The following is a 20,430-nucleotide window of genomic DNA, read 5'->3' as shown; positions in this document are numbered from 1 at the left end:
CATTTAATTATTAGGTATTATTAATCTCTGACTCTTGTCCACGGTGTGTCTTTTCTCTTGTCTCCTTCCCCTCACGCTCAACAGGTCGCAGCAGATGGCTGCCCCTCCCTGAGCCTGGTTCTACCAGAGGTGTCTGTTAAAAGGCAGTTTTTCCTTCCCACTGTTGCCAAGTGCTCGCTCATGGAGTGTTGTCTTATTGTTGGGGGTTTCTCTGTATTGTTGCTAGGTCTGTAACCTGAAATGTAAAGGGCCTTAAGGGAACTGTTATTGTGATTTGGCGCTATTATAAATAAAATTGAAAAACACATCGGGGCATGGACACCAGTCCTTTGGGGTCCTGACACTGGGAGACAGGCAGATTCTGTGGATCCTATGAGTTTTACAGTTGAGCCTCTGTGGATCCTGAATTGGATTTGAATGTGTATGCACACTATCCTGCTAAGGGAGCCCACCGTTAGCAGATGGAATTGCAGTGGGACCGGTGGGTGCATTTGTTATGTATCAAAGAAAGATCCACGTGATTGCCGGCCCAAGGTTTCCCAACAGAACGTTGCACTACAGTGAGATGATCAATGCTATCTGCTTCACATCTCAGTGGCTTTAATGATTTGACTGATTGGTATGTTATGAGTGGCATATGTTTTTCGAGCTAATAATACTGCGGGACAATGTTAGTCCAAGCACATCACCACATATAGTTAGTGTTGTTTGATCAGTTTATTGGACATGCTGCACTGACTCTAATACCTTGGACCGGATTGTTTGTATTTCATTGCAACACAGTGGCGACAAAGTAAAGCCAGGAGGTTATGATGCAGCTGTTTAAGCACCCACTCAAGGGACTTTCTTTCTTTTTTTTGTTATACAAAAACACAAGTGGGTGAGCAACAAGCGAACAAATCGAATGGCTGCCAAGGTCATGGCTCAGACATAGTTGGGTGCCTCTTAACCAACAGCTGTTAAAATTGCACCAGTTGTGGTTTATTTTCACACAAAGTCAGATCTAAGTTGAGGTAGCTGGTTGCATGCGTGCATTTCATCGATCAAGTATTTTAATCTTCAAAGGACATGTTGAAAGGTTCTCCCAAGGACAGGACAATGCAAAGTCTCTATTGATTACCAGAGCATTGATCAATCAGTCCCAGACGGATAACAAGATGTACAAGTCTTGAGTAACAATAGGCATGTTGTAGGATATGGACTGCAAGTTTGATCTTTATTTCATATTTTAGCATCCCAGAGTGGAGCCCACACATGAAATCCACAATCATCCTGATTCGTAGGTTGGTCTTGGCAAGTGTACTGCCTCTGCTGCACACAAACCCTGTGCATGAAGCACTCAACCCACGTATGACTTTTCAAATCAGCTGACTACTCCATAGATTAGGAGACCCATACACGTCATTACCGAGACCTGGAATCACACCAGGCCTCATACAGTCTGAATGACAAGCGGGGCTGAAGTTTTGACACAACATGGATGTCCTTGTGCAATATAAAGGATTTCTTTGTTCTTTCTCCAGTGAAAAAGTTAATGCAATCACAGCGATGAGAACAGCTGAGCGACTTAATGGCTGAAAGTGCTCCACATCTAAAGACTCTGGAGACAGTCATTCTGTTGTTCTATGCTTACAACTATGTTGCTAGGGGGTAAAAATTGAATTATGAAAGCATTTCTTTACTGGAGGTTGTATGGGTCTCCTAATAATGACATATCTTATTTGGAAGATGAAAAAATATGTTATTGATATCCCTTTGTAGGAATTATATGGTATCCAGGCTTCTGATAGCTTCCCTCCAGGTCTCAGCCACTATAGGCTGTTTAGGCACCTGTATTCTTATTTCCATCTGGATACTACATATCCATGCATACACAAAAATCTGATTGTAAACAATATCTTAGGTGAAATTATCGCTGTGTCTGATGTTTGTTCTTTGGGCTTAAAATGAAGCCATTCCACTGCATGAACGTTTGACACACATATGAATGGTGTGGTATGACCGTTATGAACTCACTTATGGCAGTGTCAAGCTATTAAGGAACAAAGACTGAGAGACTAAGATTAAATCTGGAAAATGTTGCTGTTAGTTTGGGGGAAGGAGGAGGTAAATGTGTTCTATTCTGTTGACAACATATTAGAGGCATTATGTGCATTCCTGCGCACTGCGTCTCATTGGCTACAATCCCCGTCCGTCATTCCACTAACGACTCGACTCCGCCCCTGTAGCTCGGATCTGAGGAATGATTGGTTACTCTGTAAAGGAAGATGTCCAATGAGCGTTAAGGAGGACGGACCCTTTCCGGTGGAACAGGCTCTCGCGCCTACAGTGGTGGAATCGAACGTCCCCGAGCGCACACGGCGTAGAGGAGAGTACAGCGCACGAGTCTCTGGAAGGGAGATAACGGTTTCTTTTTTTGTCCCCCCTCTCCACTCAAACAACAAGAACAAACCAAACCTGATTTTAGGGGGGTCTCACAGAGTCTTCTGATCATCAGGAGGAGGGAAGCGAGGAGCCGCAAGTTTTTTTTTCTTTTTTCGTTTTTTTTCTCTTTTCCTTAAAAGAGGATTCTGTGCTTCGCGGTGGTTTGTTCTCCGCTCTCGCCGCAAAGATGATGGTCGGAGAGGTCGAAGTGAAGGAGCGACCGAGGCCGAGTCCCGACTATTTAATGCAATTATTGAACGAGAAGAAGCTCATGACCAGTTTGCCAAATCTCTGCGGCATCTTCACACACCTAGAGAGGCTTCTGGATGAAGGTAAGTGGCCTTCTGGAGAGACACACTCCTCGTTGGAGAGGTGGGGGAGTGGGTTAAAGCATGACCACGGTGCAGTCCGGTGTCGGCACGGCTTCGCTGGGCATCCCTGCCGCAAATCGTTAGCGAAACCCGGGGATGCACTAGCAGAGGGCACCCCGATATTCCAGGCGGTGGCAGACGTAGTAGTACCAACTTCCAGTGAGAATTGCCCCACAATACAACCCAAGAAACGCACTAATATCCTATCGGAGCGAGTTTGTTTCTCCCTGAGCTCCGAGTCCACCGGAGTTTTCTGCCGCTCTCTTGACTTTGTGACGACGAGATGAAAACTTTCTCTTACTTACCTAAGAAATAAAAACCGCATATCACTGTCATGTTGTCAGACGTGTTAACGGGCAAGTTTAAAAAATAAATAAATAATGATATAAGAATAAAAGCACACTTCAGGTTATACGAATGTTGTTCTCAGTTAAAAAAAAATCTCTGGGGCCCTGGTTCCACATGTTCCACACAGCAGTTTAGCCGCTCGGGTTAGCAACATTTTCAGCTAGCCTGTCTGGGTGTCTGCTGAACTCTTCAAGAACCAGGCAGTGGCGTTAACTTGGCCACGTATGTAATAAACAGACTGCAATTGCTGTGCTTAACACTGCTATAAACACACGTTGGGGGGTGTTTGGGTTTGCTCGTGTTCCTCTCTTTTTGCCTTGCTCCGAGGGTCGTGTTAGTTGTTGCCCAGCGGCCGAGTCTAACAGCACGGCGGAATGTCTCTGCTTGTTGCCCAAACAATGGCCACTGAGTTGCTGCTGGGAGGGAGGAGGAGGGGGGTACTCGGAAGATTATTTCAGCCGTCTAACTTTTTCATTAAACGCGGCACCGCTGTCTTTCTCCCTCTTGTTTTGGCTACTACAACATTTGCCTTAAAACATAGAGGGGGGCTTGTTTGTATTTCCTTCCCCTGCTGCAGCTGCCGTCGTGTTTTCTTTTTTCCCCTCTTTTTTTTAAACCAGTCAAGCTTGCCCTACCAAAACTGCGTCGCCCTTTTTTTGTCAGCGGCGCCGTCCAGGCTGGATTTGGCAGCCGGCATTTGTTTCCTGCGCCCTGTCACTGATTTTGGCCCCCCCTGTGGCTTTAATAACCCAGGATTGTTTGCCGTTTATGTTGATAGTATCATTATCATAAGCTGGTCTAAGCGGAAGGTTGGACCTGTGGTTTATGTAACTGAGCTGGGGACACTAGAGAGCGCCACAGCCCCCTGGCAGACTGTCCCCATGCATTTTGTGTGTAGCTTTGGATCGGACATCACCATGAATTTAAAAATAAGACTACCCCATAAGCTACAGCACGAACGGGCTATTTCTTAAGAGGAAAGAGGACCTGAAAGTAGCGCATGCCTATGAGTTTCGGTAACATGTCTGGATGAGTAGGCTCTGTAGTATGTAGTTGCTAAACCGGTCTGCAAAGATTTTCTGGCCGTCTTGATGGGCGATAAACAAGACACTAGAGGCAAATGCGGAGCTGTTTACTTATCACCACTATGAAACTAAAGCTTGCGTAACGCTAAAAGGATGCACATTGAATTTAAGTTTAAGCCTGGGTGCTACTTTGGTGCAGTAAATAGTGAAGTCTTCTCATTTGCCTATAGGACATTTTTATAGTGCTTTTTTTATTAGGAGAAAATTGCACTTCTTCTTCTTCATCTTTTTTATTTAGTTTGAGGCTTGCTAAAGTCTCTTATGCACGATGTTCTCAGAAAATCTGCAGCTCTGCAATGCACACGTCTTTTTTTATTTTTAATGATTTCGGCCTCCAATTTGATCGTCTCCACACCCCATAAATACTTCACAAAACTGATGAAAGATCTTGCACTTTTATTGTAGTCATGTGGGACTGCTGGGTGTGTTGGTGTTTTCATTTGAGGGAGAGTTAGGAAGCAGATGTGTTCTCCTATTTTTTTTTTTTCTCATCCACACTGTTAACAGCTCAGCCCTGCTGCTTTTCGTAAACTTTTGAGTTAACCCCTCAAAAAGAAAGAACTCCATGCAAATAATGCATTTCCGTCGTATTGACTTTTTATACATGGGGCCAACTAAAATGTATCTGTTTGCATCTCAGGAATACTAAAAAGGCTGAGCTGATAAAGGTTCCCAGTTGTGTTCATTAAACGGACTCTTAACTCAAGGAGGAGTTGGATAAAAATTGCATTTGACTCGGTGCTTTGGTCTGATGCTTCGTTGCAGCGCCCGTTGTTAAAGAACTTACAGAACCATCCAGTCCTCTGGTGTTTAAGAAATCACTTGTAACTTCCCAGTCTCGCTCCTCTAAAACGGCACATCTGATGTTTTTGAGGGTTTCCACGGCACCAGCCCAAACTTTACCCTGCTGCTAAAAGTTGCATGTGTGTATCAGATGAAGGTAGTGAAGGCCTGTCTGACTGACTGTCTGGTTTCTTCTGTTGTTTGGTTTCATCTCCCTGTGGAGAGGGCCAAAACTCTGATGTGGTATTTGGAGCAGACCTCCTCTCGGTCCCCTCGTCCCCTTGTATATATTGTAAGCAGGCCCCACCACATCTAGTAGAATCAGGCTTGTTTATGTTGCGTTTCATGTGATGTTGGATGTCTGCTCCTCCCGAAGTTCAGAAAAGTAGTGTAGAGTTGTGATTTTAAAAAAAAAGAAGTTTTTAATGGCGGTTGGTAGTTGACATTTGAGTAGTAAAGATAGCATCTTTCTTTCCTTTCTAGTCAGACTGGATAGACTGAGGTCTGACTTGTATTTGACCTAACAAGTTACGTTGTTTTCCCCACGGAGTATGCTACGTGCCTCCGATATCTCAGCCAATTCTTGCATATTGAAGGTGTCCCATGAACGCAAGTATACTGTGCCAAACAACAGAAAGTTAATGACTGTGCTAATTTGTTGACAAAGCTTTACATTAGTGTTGGACGTTTTCGTGTATTGTTTAAAACAAATTCCCAGAGGATGGGCTTTGCTTTCTGAGTCTGTTTTGTGGGCTTAAATGCGACTGAACGGCTTAAACGCCTTCCTTTGTCAGATTTAAGTGCTGCTAATGAGAGCAAAAATATAACCAGTTGCAGCTGAATATTTTAAACTCTCCCAATTCCTCCCATCTCTCAGTGCACCCTTCCGACAGCTGCTCGTCTCCCCCAACCCACCCTACCCTCCCGCCCAGCATTTTGTGCATGTCTACACAGCTGTTTCCATGTGCACAAGAAAGCCAACACCACCCTCCTTTGCGACCACCGCTCCCGCCCTGTTTTAGCAAGCCTGTGTGTACGGACGACCCCGTTACTTTCCCAGCATGCATGTTGTCCCTCAAGGTCACTCTGGCCGATTGACGTGCCCCCCTTTTTGAAATCCCCTTCCATTGCAGTTGTTCATCTCCCTGAGGTGACACCTGCTGTGGAGTTTTTTATTTCTCTTTACGATCTGCCTGCCAACAAGCTGCTTCAAATTGCTATATTTTCTCTTGGTAGAAGGCGACAGACCGTATAACATCTAGAAATGCAGTCCTAGTAGTGAAGTACGGGAAATGTTGAAGGCAAGATTTTTATTAGTTGTTGCCATGAAGTTTGATGAGTGTCTGTGGGTGGGCAAAATAGTCAGATTTCTCAGCAATATATTTATTCTGAGCTCCTGTTATGATGAAATGAGAATGAGGAAATGTAGTCAGATTACTCCACAGATATAAAAATTGGTCAGTTTTGCAAAGACATGTAAAGTTTTTGAAAACTAACAGCAGCTGCACAGCAGAGCTGCTCAGCGCTTTAGACAAAGGCTTGTTGTAAAATGGGAGCAATGCGATTCACATGTTAGCTTCTGTTTCAATTCCAAAACCACAGTTTAAAAATGGCTAACATTAGTGGTCTTACTTTCATTTTGTGTAACAAGACCGTGGACCAGCAAAGAGAAATTACACAAGCATTAGCTTGGTGGGAATAACATTGTACTCCCTCTCGCTATTTTGTTATTGTTGCCCAGCTGCTCTTAGTGTTTTTCTTTATAATTGCAATATGTAAACATTAGCAGTTGCTAGTGGTGCTGTTTTCTTTGTTTGTTTTGTGCAGGCCTTCAGTTTTATTTTAATAAGCTGTTTTTGAGTCACGATTTGTCTTGAGTGGCGAGTAAACGAATACATTGACGTAGTAAATCATCCATTAGCCTCCAAAATGAAAATTCAGCATTTTGGGCCACAATACCCAGCCTTAGCAATGTGCCTATTTTTGTGGATTGTTGCTATAATAGATTAAATGTGCAATTGTGCGGTGAAGCCACGTGGTGCAATGTGCCACTTGTTCTTAGCTACATCATTTCCCTTTGCATACAGTTTTAGTGTCTGCTTGTTTATTTCTGTGTGTCACGTTTTAACAGGACATTCCTGGGAGAGCTGTCAGCATTCTGGAGGACAAACAGTCTGCTGTCCACTGTGGTGCGTTTGTGGGGAATTGGTCTTCAGGGAACAGCTGTTTTAGTGAACAGATTGTGATAAATGGGAGACTGCTGGAAGTCTGAATTCTGTTCTCTACCTGACGTCCCACATTTCTGTCAGTCTTTCGTGTATAGCAGTCCCCCCTCTCCTCCCCCCGTATGCCTGTGTCTGCCATTGCTGCACTGCCCTCCCACTGTAGCTTGACCCTTGGCGTTCCTCGGCACAGGGCTGGACCTGCAGTAACCTCTGACATGCAATCAATTTAGCAGCTAACAAGATTGAGCACAGCTCACAAAGTGAGATAGTGCTCAGAGCTGTAAGGGAACACAGATAAAGACTGACAGGAAAAGAAAATTGGGGGGTGTTAGGCCAAGGCTGTTGTTGCAAGCAGAAACCTGTTAAATCCCCTAGAGCTGAATCCAATAACTATTTTGATTGCTGAATAAGTGATTATGATTATTGGTTATTCTGCATATGACTCACACAATGCCTCTTATATAGCTGTCGGCAGGTAAATTACTCTGAAGGGTTTTTTTCTGCATATGTTATCTAACAATAAAGAACAATGGTAAACTGATCATTACTTTGCCTTTCTCGGCGTTGACTCTCTATAGCAGGGATGTTCCTGGTTGTCCCAGCTCCAGACGCTCAGCTAGTCTAAAAGTATTTAAGAGTTCTTTAAAACTTTTAATTACATTCTTATATAATAAAATAGTGTTTTAAATGTTGCAGAATTGTGTGGCTCTTTGATCCATGCATTGCATTGCATGCACACAATATTAGATAAGAGCGGCAAGCGTTAGCAGCTGCAGTTTTTCTTTCTTCCAAGCTTGCACCCAGACACCTGTACAGTAGCTATATTGCTCCTTTTGCATAGTTATATACTAGTTTACTGCAGTTGTCATACATCTGGTCATTTTTCTACAGGTACAACAGGACCACAATGGTTTCTGTCAGAGAGAGAGGGCGAGAAAGAAGCGCCAGCGTCCATGGGGGCCGCAGCTACGGCTAGCAACAGGCAGTGTCGTAACATGATAGTTTCACTAGTTCCCTTGTGTCTTTTGTTAACAAAACATGAAATAATCTCAACCAAGCTCTATTTCAGATACCAGCTAACGAGGGCAGCAATGTTTAACCTTTTAACTTCTTTGTTTTAACTTCTCACATCTACAAATAATCTAGAAATGCTAGAAGTGTACCACTACAGCGTTTCATTGAACCAGTGTTCCTCCAGTTCTCATGTGCTGAGATCAGCACTAAACTTGGTTCACTTCCAGCATACGTCCCGTGACTTTGAAAACGTGCTCTCGCTGTTATATGTGGGTTTTTCCAGCATATGAATATTGGTTTATTTTTTTAAAAACACTTTCTACCAAGGAAAAAACTCTTTAAACAGCATTTTTACCAGAAATATCAGGGAAATAAACAGATCTTTGTTTAGTAAAGTAACACAGACTCATTCCCTTAACTACATTTGGCCCAATCGTGCTTGCTGTACATGTGTTTTCATCCACCCCTTCCCCCAAAGTCCAATTTTGAGACAGGAGAAACTCTGTATATAATCCAGTAGAGAATCATACCTGATGTACCACAAGCAGTTGCATATATACGATTGTGCATGCACATCGGGTAGACACACTAGTGGGCCTTACTCTGGCCCTAATGTGGTTCCTTGTATGCGGTCTCTCCTCCCTGGTAATAAATTAGGTGGTGGCACAAGTCTGACAGGGTGATGTGGAGGGTTTGTAGAAGGAAACAGAGTCACAGCGTTTGCTTGACACTCTTTCTTCTGTTGTACCTCTGCCTACCCCCACCGCAGCTTCTGTCCCTGTTCTAACTCTGGCCCTGGAGCCATCTTGCTCCCCTGGTGCTGCTCTCGCCCCGACAAAACCACTCCCACCCTGTGGATGCTGTATGATAAAGTCATCCACTGACAGTTCCAGGGTCTTATCTCAGGCCTCAATCCCGTGAGTGCTGGGGACTCCTTATCAGCGATTCCTCTGCCTGGCCTCCTGTCTTCGTGCCCTGCCCCAACTGCCTGGCTGACTATCAGGCTTGTGTCGCCAAGACTAAGTGTCTTTCCTTATGATGCCGCTGGCTGTTAGGCCACACATGGCTGCAGGCAGTTTTATCTCTCTTTATTTTTCCCTAAAAGCAGAGCCATTGCATCAGAATGAGCAATAAGAGAGTAAGGTAACCAGATGGACAGGAAATCTTCCTGGAAAATCGTGGTTCTTGTTAAAGTGGGAGTCATACTTGTTTCTGTGTTTCATTAGATGATGACAAGCAGGATTAAAGCGGAAGATGAACTGAGGGATGTTGTAATCTTACAACAGCTTCCTGACACAGACTTGTTCAGTAAATTGGGTTACTTGTTCCCGTCTCTAAAACTAGAGCTCCACCATTGCATTGACCCAAGTTTTGTCAGCTTTTACAATCTACTGTCTTAAATTTTTGGGTCTGATGGAATAACGTATCCAGGAAGTCATGCCTGGTTCAGACAGGAAAGTGTTATAAAGTAGGGGGAGTCAGTGGTTTGTTTTCCTTCAGACAGGCACGGGGAGGGAGGGGGAGCTGTTTTCTTGCTGTGGTGACAAGCTCTGTTTTTGTTTTGTTTTTTTCCAGACCCACAGAGGTGAGTCTGTCTCTCAGTTTATTTTATTTTTTTGGACTTATTTTAGATTACATAATGAATCACCTCTTATCTGGTTCCTCCGTTGCACATTTATCTAAATATGCAACTTGCACTATATTTCTCAGTTACAGAAGTATGGGCCCCACCCTGCTACATTCTTTGCATGCCTCAAACAGCTCTCCCACTGGCCTCACTCACAGAAGTCCACCTCATTTTCTCTCTTTTTCCCCTTTCCACTCTGTTTTTAAAGTCTGAACTGTCCCAACACATACACTGGTTATAATTGACCAGCACCATTTCCTGTTTTCGTCCCCTATTTTTATCATAAAAGGAGATGAGGGGGGAAAAAAAAGAAGAGCTGAATGCTCACTCTGTTCCCGTCTCACTCGCCCACCGATCTGCATTCATTTTCTTTCTCCTTTCAGAGGAGGAATGGCAAAGTGAACGTTGGCAGCCAGCTCAGGAATTTCACCGGGAGCACAGTCAGAACACTTAACCTCCAGCCTGGTGTTTGTTTTCCCCACACTTGCTCTCATAGAGTGTTTTAGCTCGGCTTAATGCGAATGCCTCCGTGACACGTAGGAATTACTCCTTTGCTTTAAATGCCTGGAAATGTTCGATGAATAATTTTGTCTTTTACTCCGTGGAATTTTTTTCCCTAACAGCCAGCAACAGGAAACTTGATTCAACTCCTGTGGAAATATCAAAGTGCAGAAACGTTCTTTCTTACTCCCCCTTTTTAGCTTTGTAACGTTTCTATACCCTCATATAACCCCTGTTTGCCCAAAGCGTCCTCTGGCCCTGTCCTATTCATAACACCCAGCGTTAAATCAGTCTGCCTGTGGTTTTCAGCCTTTGCAGGGGTTTCTAACTAGTCGCAGGCTGATGAATCTGAGATGAATAATTTAACTGTTCCTCAGCAGCCCTTGTTGTTTCTGTGAAGCTTGGCAAGAGCAGGCGGTGCTGCCATAACCTCCTGTAGGGGCCAAAGAAAGTGAAGTGGGAGGAGGCAGTGAGATCACTACTGAGCATTTTGCCACCGTGCTTTCAACATGTTTTCCGTCCTTGCATTTCAAAAGCCATACTCTACTATTCACAGTACTGTTGCTTGTTGGTTGTGTCGTTGTGCAACGTGCTGTAAAAATTTCACTGTAAATTGCATAATTTTGCGAAATGATGCCTTTAGCCTGTATACTGCGCCATTTGCTTCAATGCCAACTTTTAATCTGGCATCTACACTGCTGCCTTAAAGCTGCAGTTTTTATATATTGTTATTATGAGTTTTATGATTTTTGTATTTTTCACCTGTTTCTTATATTTTAATTTCAAACGTGTCCTAGTCTTAAAGACATTTGTAAACAAGCTTTCTGGCGTCCAGTTTGAAAAGGCGGAGATTGAGATGTCGTTTGATGTGTCCTTCACAGACTTTTTCTGGTTTGGGAGCTCTAATTACACAATGATGCAGAATTTTGCGAGTCGTGTTTTGTTTGTATTTTTACCCAGGGCAGTCGGCTTTTCATCTTGAATGCAGTCGATCTCTTGTAAAGACGCTCGCTGCATTGTTCTTTAGATGTTGTTGTCCCTTTAGATTTCTCCGGTCCTGCTTTGAACAGAATTGACAGTTCTGAGAAAAAAAACAAACCAGTGCCAGAAATAATGTCAGCATTGTTCCAAACAATTGTAAATATAATAAATATTTTCAGGATGTTGTTTGAAGTCCCAAACCCCCACAAAAAAGTTGAGTTCATCTTGTAGAAATCTCCTCAATGTTAAGGATTTCACATGCACGCAGACTTCTCTTAAATGCTTATATACTGGGTAAAGGCTTCGATATTATGTTATATGAGTACTAAATTACTTTCGTTTTTAAACAGGACAGGCCTTTGACATATTTACCGTTTACCAGTTATAAAGATAGTTTTAAAGACTGTGAAACTGGTTTTGTCACACATGCGGTGTGTGAACTGTAAAATAGAAACATGTCAGCAGAGTGAAGGAGGATGTCCTCAATCAAATCATGTAGCAAGGTTTTTTTTATGTATTTATTTTAGGCGTAGATGACATATGCATATGAGCTCTCTTAGTTTACAAGCTAAAATGCTGGTAAAGGAGCATCATTTATTTAGCAGGCATTCAAGTTTAAAGTGTTTCTATTACTAACACCAGGCAACATTTGTCCCTCTTATCTAATAAAACAGCATGTTACCAGTAGCAGACCTGTAACATGTGGTGGGGAAAAGATTTTTATGTGGCATGAGATGGTCTTAATTTTTAGACAGGTTAGAGATTTGGGATCAGGCGCATAAACAGATGTTTTTTATTGTATTTAAATGCACGTTTTACAACTTCCTACGAGGATAAACAAAAGCTAAAAATTGCTTTAATGCCCCTGAGTGATAGTCTTACAGTTTTAATGTCATCACAGTGTTACAGTGGTTTAAAAGTGTTACTTCAGCTTCTGTTCTTTCTGCTAATTATCGCTGAGTTTTTCTATTTATTCATCCATAAACGGCTCATGTCTTTGTCAGCCATGTTTCTTGTGAGACTCGCGTGTTGAATTTTGTTAGCTTGAACCAATCCAAGTGTGGTATGTTGTCTCAATATGTGGGTCGGGGAGACGAGGGATTAAAATGCTGTGCAGCCATACATTAAGTGGGACACCTGGTCACACTAATTGCAGGTAGCAATCCCTGTACTGTCCTTGTTGTTGTTGTCGTTGTTGTTGTTGTTGTTCTCATTCGTGTTTGTAGTGATGGAGTTCTGTTGTCTTGGATAGAGGTGCACACATTTCTTTTACAAACGGCAGTCTTTTTTTTGTCCTCTGTAGATTTTTATGTCATTGTTCCTTCAGTCTGTACAGCAGTGGTTCAATTGATTGAACAGGGTTTACTCTGACTCAGTGACACAGTCACACATAGTAACTGTCTGGCCCAACTCCAATTACATGTGTTGCACAGTTGTATTTTACAGTGGCTGTCTGCCCTGCAGTCTTCTGCTGTAATACAAAACACGGTTTGCTTAGCATAATTTATGCCCATGTGCAGCACATGCAGCCCACGGTGACAGGAGCAGCTCATGAACTAAGTTCTGTGACAGAAAGTGAACCAGTTTTGAGCCTGTTGTGTTTGTTTAGTGTTTGTTGCTGCTTGTCTGTTTGTAGCGAGGCTTAAGTCTGCCTATCCTTATCAGTGCATGGGTTGGGAGGAGATTACACAGCAGAAACAATAGGTGTTTTCATATGATTAGGCTTTAATTGGCAAAACAAAGAGTCCCTGTCACACTTTGTGCAACATGGGAAAGACTGGCATAAAAAACATGGATAACTGGCAGGAAAGAATGTGTCGTCTATACGAAAGGGTTAGGGCATGAGCTTGTCCCCACTCAGTTGATTTATTGTGTTCGCTAAAAGCAAAAAAGGCGAGTTAGGCTTCCGAGAGCAATGGGAGGATGGTGAGTGTGATAAAGAACAGTGGGGGGAGACAGAGGATTCCTATGTGCTGTGAATGAGGTCATCTGGTTGGTTATGAAGAAGGTCACCGACCCCTCCCTCAGCTCCACACGCCACCCCGCTGTCTCCCCATTCCTCCTCTCAGCAAATGATGCACAATGGCTTTTTGTGCTTTAATGGGCCAGACTCACACACTGGGTCATTCCTACCGGTTCACATAGCAGCATGCACACAAGTGCTATCTGTCAAAAAAGCCCAGAGGATTGCAGTTCATTTTTACACTCTGTATTTACCACTTGGTTAATAATCTGACCTGGATGTACCACTTTTTAAAGCTGCTGCATACTGCTGGTGGTATTCCTGACACAATATCATACATTATATAGGTGAGCAGAAAAAAAGACCACCGTGGCAGATCAAAGAGTTTATAGTCTATTAATGTCAATTTGTATGTATAAGGCAATTGATATTATGTAACCAATTCTACTGAACTATGAGTTCTGTAATTTGTAACACAAACTATTTGTACCACCAAAAACTGCACATTTGCTAAATTTCACCACCTACATAATGCTAGCTAGCCAAGTGGCAGTCTGAGACTCTGTTGCTACATTCAGAAGCGATAAAGACAGATGGAAGATGAAAAATATAACAGAAAGGAGTTGGGTGAGCTCTTTGTAAGGTTTTCAGTCTCAAAATGAGACTCGTCATGTCTCATTCCTGGACAGGCTCCCTCTGTGCTTAAAGTTCACTGCAGGCGGGGCACAGACAGCTCCAGGTGAGGTCAGCATAACGAACATGTTACTCTAGGTTAACAAATGCGCTTCCTGCATTTCCACCAAAGGAAAATCACCAGAACTGTGATTTATTTATTTATTTATTTTTTTTAAAGAAAAAAAAGAAAGAAAAAAGAATAAGTAGACAGCTGTTTTGATTTAAGTGTAGTTTAATTTGGATAAGATTAAAATGCTTTTTAATTTTTTTTTTATTTTGTCAAATGGCAAGAAATAACAGGACACAATACAGGCTTCTGCTAAGTAAGTTAACACACGCTTGTTCCCTTAACTATGAGCGGACCAATCGTGCTTATGAGCGTAACCCCCAAAGGCTCATTTTGCCAGGAGAAACCCAGCTAGAGGCTAACAGGTGCTTTTTCCTGGCGATACAATCATTTGTGCTGCAAAGTTTGGAAGAATAAGTCCAAACAGAGTTTGTTTGAAAGCTGCTCTCGGCTGTGGACACATTAATGCTAACGAGCCAGATGTTGACTTTGTTTAAAAACAGTGGCAAACAAAAAGTGCCATTACATCTAACAGAAACCATAACAGGTACTCTGTTATGGCCTGACTCTAGTATTTATTTTGTGTTCAAATCTTAGAGGTTAGAAGAGCAGATTTATTAGTTTGGCCACATGCTTTTATTTTGATCTCTGTTTAATTAATGTTTTATATTCCATACATGCCTGTCAGAAGAATGAGCCTATTAATTAAATAGTATCAATAAATAATAAACTGTGACATACAGTAAAACTGCCACAATAAAACCAAAAAATATCATTTGGTCACTGTTTAATGATTAATGTGGTTTATTGAAGGAGCTTCAAATCTATAAGCACTTTCTCTGTCAAAGTAGTGGTTGAAAAAGGCTTTTAAGTCCTTTTTTCCTGTATTTGTGGCACTTGTGGTTGCTGGACGAGAAAAACGTGTTGTTTAAATAAAAATAAACAACACTGTTTGACAGTATGCTGAAGTACTGCCCGCCCCTTTGCGTCAGTACATCCTGGGTACGAATACAGCTGCTTCTCTCCGGCTGGTGTGTATAGATTTTATTATAGAAGGTGCCAGGATAAGCTCGCTGACATGGAAAATGGTGATTTAAGAGATTTGTTTTGTTGTGTTTTGTTTGTGATTGCCAGTTGGTAAATTAAATATATATATATTTCTTTTTAGTTGCCTTCCTTCCAAGGGAAGAAAAGATTTATTGCAGCTGGGGATGGAAGGTGTGTAGACCCAGCAGGAGAGACAGGTGTGGGCATGAGCAGGGTGCCAAGGTGCCAGCTGCTGTTGACACCTTAAGGTGAAGAATAGTCTGCTAGGAGATGGACTTGTCTCTCTCTCTGTCCCCTTTAATCCCCTCTCTTCAGCTCCCTGCTCTCCTCTGCTCTGCTTTCCTGGAGAGTATTTGTCTGACACTACTTTAGGCTGTTTGTGATGGGAGTTCTTCCTGCAACCTTATTTTTATTGAACGTCTGACACTCTGAATGAACCAGACCTTGGTTCTGTCTCCTCCTCCCTCATCACCATGTGAAATCTTGCTCCATCTGCATCTCTAAAATGCACATACACATAGTTTTTTTTTCTTATTTCCCCTTCCTATTTCTTCCTTTCTGCCTTAAACATGTACATGCATCCGTCTCATCTATTTGTGTTACGTTGCCTTCCATTTTGATAACGTGGTGCTCGGCAAAAGCAACGTTTTCATTGTTGGGGAAAAATCGGTATCTGTTCTCCCCAGGGAGTGACTCATTTTTCCTAGTTTTGTCTTTTCACCTATTTATTTTAGCAGGCTGACTCTACAGCTTCCCATCATTGTTTTTTTTCCCCTCTGCCTTTTGTTCTCCCCTCTCATCTCCTGTTTCTCCAGATTTTTTTTATTTTCTTCTCCCACTCTCTGCTTCCATTTGTTTTCACTTCTCCAGCCTCCCTCTGTACTCGCATGTGTGGCAAAAATCCAGCCTTGGGGCTACATTGCCTCTTTCATGTGAGGACCAGTGGTGACATTAAAGGCCTGTAACGTTGTCTGTCGGTTTGCATCAGCCCAGCTCTAACTGTCTGCGCCCAGGACCCAAGCGTGCACTCAGCTTTCCACTCACTCACTGCCAAGCTCAATCGTCGTTTGGTAGGAAACAACATGCCTGCGCCCGCTGGCTGTAATTGTGCACATGTACATTGCACTTGCAGATTTGTTAAGCCCACCCCACCCCACACCCAAGCACTTTGAGGCAGATCAATGTTTAAAGGCTTAAACATTGTGGAAGCTTGGTTAATGACAGTTGAGTCAGCGACAGCGCTTCCTACTTTTTTTTTTCCTTCTTCTTCATATTCCTCTCCTCCCTTTTTGACACTCTGACCTAGTTGTTGTAGCTCATCAAAATCTTAAAATCCTTCTGTTTAAATACTCTGAAAGGTGCATGACTTGGCAGACAAAACAGATCTAATGGCTGATCTGTGGGGCAGCCAGACCAAACAGATGCATAGCTAAAGTGCAGTTTTTCTTATGATCTACAGATAGAGGAGAGGGTAGGTGAGGGGGAGCCCTTTCCTGTTTTGAAATTTATTTTTTGTTGTTGTGTGTCCTTCAAGATAAGCAATCTGGAAGTACATCACATAGCAGGAGAGTTTTTAAGTGTGCATTGTGCCAGGCCTGTTTAGTACATACAGCTACTCTATAAAGAACAGTCCGAGTTATGACTATCTAACACTTACACAATGCGTCCTTGGATACTTAGTCCAGAATAATTCCTGTTCTGGCAGAGGACCATGCATATCTATACAGATATTTAACACATTTGTTTTTGTATGCCTAATTTGTTTTGAACAAGAGTAGGCGTTTAAAGTGGTAAGATTTAAATACTGGAGGAAAAAAAGGGCCCATCAGACTGCAAAGCTGATGAAGAGCCGGCACAAAGACACAATAGCAGCTGGGATGTCTGTGTGTTGTCACACCCAGGGACAGCAACTGAGTGGCTGTTGGACTGGAACTTAAGATGGTAGCTACAAGCCCCAGCAGGCCCAGCGCCTGGGGATAAAAGAAGCTGACATACAGACACACACATGCATATAATCTGTGATGTAACCTGTTTGTCTTCCTGTATGTATAACTCATATCCTTCTCAAGCTTTTTCTGCACACAGACTATAGGCACGCACCTTAGTTAATTTCAGGGTTAGATTGAAATTCTTCATTAAAGCTTGTATTGCTATAATGGCAGGTGAATATAGCTGTCATAGCAGGGTGACTGCTAATGTGCATGGGCACAAATTTGAGTTTCCTATTAGTAAAAAATGTGGAGCGCAGGAAAGAGCAGGGCAAAGCGCCAGCCTTACAGATCATTTGTTAACTTATGGATTGACTAAATGTTTCAGTGGTTTCTTGTAGTTGTGGTACACAATACATGCTTAGTCTTCCTGTCTTGTTGTATACTGTCTGACACTCTTTAGAGAGGAGGTGAGGGAAGTTAATTGTCATTTTTAAAGCTTAACGTTCTCATTTGGTGGAACTGTTTTGGATTAAAAGGCGTTTAAAATATGTGCTCAAACGTCTGTATTGCTTATATGAAAGAGCAGACTGCATTTGTTATGGTTGCACTTACCTATTAAACCAGTAACCGGTTATGACAAGATCCATAAAGCCAGGAGTTGTTGCACTGCTTTTTAATTTAATTGCATCATATTTTATTTTGTATTTTCCTCGGAATATTTATTGTAAATATTTTATGTCGGCTTCTTCTTTTGAGCCAGATCAAAAGATAAAGCTGACTTGCTTACCTTGCTTTAAGAAAGTGTTGAGCTTGAGTTTGCTCTGTGGACACCTGAAGAGATTATGGATGGATCTGTCTTTTTGTTTTCCTCCCTTATCTCTCCCCCCCCACCCTCCCCACCCCCCATATTGTTCCATGGAAATGGATATGAATAAAAAATACTTAGTCTTCCATCTCTTATTCAAAATTATAAGGAAAATGTGTCTATTTCTGTACTTATTTCAATATGGGTCCTATAACACTGGATATTTGGAGACATCCGGTGTCTGAAATCATGACCAGGTTACTCAGAAATTCACCAGCCAACCCTCTCACCCCACAGAGGGAAGCACACATCTACATGCATTGAGAAGGGTCATCATCGTCGATAATGGCATCCATTTTGGCGACTCTGTAATATAAGCTCGGTGCATGCCACTTTTAACCAGGTTGTGATTTTAGGAAACAGACTTTATTTTTATTTTTAATGAAAGAAAACTGTTCCTACACTAAGTTCCTATATTAAAACTGCTTACTAGGTGAATTTAGTATTTTTGAGTTATGATTTCTTAAAATAGAGACTTCTGCTCAGTTTTTTTCGTCTATATTCTTCTGGTATTTTGAGATAAAAATCACTACAGGCAAATGGAAAATGTGCCAATTTGATTTAGAAGTGAAATTCCCCTTTTTAAATAAACATTTTTGTTTCTGTTTGACATTCGCAGTGCCGCACTTCTTGCAGGCTTCTGCTCCCATCTGTTCTTTGCCAAAAATCAGAAGTCTCAGTTGATGTTAGGCTTTGCCCAAGGTTTACAGTTAAAATGTGCATCTGTCTGAGTCTCTCTCTGTGCCGTCACTTGGCAGCGTTTACGTGATGGAATGATCTTTGAATATGCCCATCTTCCACTGCACAACCTTCACGTAAACCAGTATTTTGTGGGCTTCCTGTGGGTTCTGATCGGTTGGTAGGAAAGAGTTGAAGCATGGGTAAATTGTATAGTCAGGGGACAAACATCTGAGGAAGAGATCGGTTCACAAAGACGACGTAGGGGGTATTACAAATTATCCAAATAATCCTCCCTTCCATCCTCACCATTGGTTGTGTGCACTGTGGTCTCCTTAGTTACAGGGGTGGGGACAGGAAGCACAGCGCGTGTTATCTCCTCCAGTCACATTGACAGTCGGAGCCTTTCCTTCCCCTCACTTCCTCTTCTGACAGCTGGACCTTTCCTTGAATTGTTGCGTGACAAAAGGGGGCAGCTGTGTGCACACACAGCAAAAATATATTATGAAATGAACGGCGGCTCACCATCTAAGTGGTTGTGTATTTTTAAGCTCAAAGTTATTCTGCCAGACACTGGGTTGCGTCTTTGAGGCATAGCGTTGTATCTGGCCACTGACAGGAAATGACACTTTTCTTGAACTCCCTCCCGCCCCTTCCAGGTTGTGGAAAGAGGAAAAGGATACCTCCTTTTTTCACCGTCCAGGAGGCGAGCGTCAACACAAAATGGGCCAAGTCTCTCTCTCTCACACACACACACACACACACACACACACACACACACACACACACACACACACACACACACACACACACACACACACACCACATCAGCAAGCTTCCTTACTCTTCATCCTGTTATTCTTCCCATTCCTTATCTCATACTCTCACATCTTGTGGAGCTCAAAGAATGCATCCTGTGCTTCACTTTACATAGCATCCTCCGCATTGTTGTGAGGTGTGTGTATTTGTGTGTGTGTGTGTGTGTGTGTGTGTCTGTCTCAAATGTGAGTCCTGATTTGTAGGCATAATGCCTGGGGCGTTGGCGGATGAAATGCCTGTTTGTAGGTGCTTGCGTCTACATTGACTGAAACATTAAAAGTTGAGTTAAATGGGCAACAAGCAAAGTAAGAGAAGGGTTCTTGTGTGTCACCCCACAGCACGGTCAATCTTTTGTCTGCCAGGTGGAGAAATGAGTTCCCGCAGGATGCAGAAGAACAATCTAGTTTTTCTGTGTGCTTGGGTTAATACTAATTAACCCACAAGTTTTAACAGTTCCCATCATAACTAAGCATAGTTTGTAGTATGTGTGGAGCCACACAGATGGAGGTTTTATGTAAGGGAAGCAGATGCGCTTTCTCCTTGTGCCGCTGCTTTTTTGGGGACAAAGTATTTCCTCTCAAATTTGTGAAACCATTTTCAGCTCATGAGGCTTCTCTCTTAAAGCCAGCCTGTTAAATGACTATTGCTTTGGCTTCCAATTTAACGCTACATATCGTTCCCTCTTTAGATGGCAAAAGCAGCAGTAAAATAGCCTTTGCCTGGTATTTTAGAAGCAGTCTGAGTCTGCATTTGTGTGCATTAGGTTGTCTTTTTTTTTTTTTCTAGCTGAGCTAGCACGTTGGGCTACTTTTAAAGGTGAACTGAGGAGAGTATTAGCACCAAACTTATTTTTTTCCCAAAACTGCTGAATAATTAGCAATGAGAAAGAGGTTTAAGCTTTCTGTTAAGTACCGCGCTCTCCGGTGCTTCCTGTAAGGGAATTGTATCTGTGTGAGTGTGTGAAGGAAAGTAAACAGTTTCCACAGCTTTCCACCTTGCTCACTCCCCTTGGGGTGCCTCCCTGAA

The 20,430-nt window shown here is 42.5% G+C and overlaps 1 protein-coding gene across 6 annotated transcripts in view; it reads left to right on the top strand.

Moving 5' to 3' along the window:
- Positions 1-2,341: 2,341 nt before the first annotated feature.
- qkia (QKI, KH domain containing, RNA binding a) overlaps positions 2,342-20,430 on the top strand; it is a 75,756-nt gene continuing 57,667 nt past the window's right edge. For all 6 annotated transcript variants that reach the window (XM_063500171.1, XM_063500168.1, XM_063500169.1 and 3 more), the window contains exon 1: positions 2,342-2,756. In XM_063500171.1, coding sequence (XP_063356241.1) covers positions 2,612-2,756 — 145 coding nt within the window. In that variant the 5' untranslated portion in view covers positions 2,342-2,611. The remainder of the gene's footprint in view (positions 2,757-20,430) is intronic.

Source organism: Pelmatolapia mariae, linkage group LG16_19 (assembly GCF_036321145.2).
Source record: "Pelmatolapia mariae isolate MD_Pm_ZW linkage group LG16_19, Pm_UMD_F_2, whole genome shotgun sequence".
Lineage (NCBI taxonomy): Eukaryota > Metazoa > Chordata > Actinopteri > Cichliformes > Cichlidae > Pelmatolapia > Pelmatolapia mariae.
The sequence above is the reverse complement of the archived record's forward strand: the minus strand, read 5'-3'. Positions and strand labels throughout refer to the sequence as shown.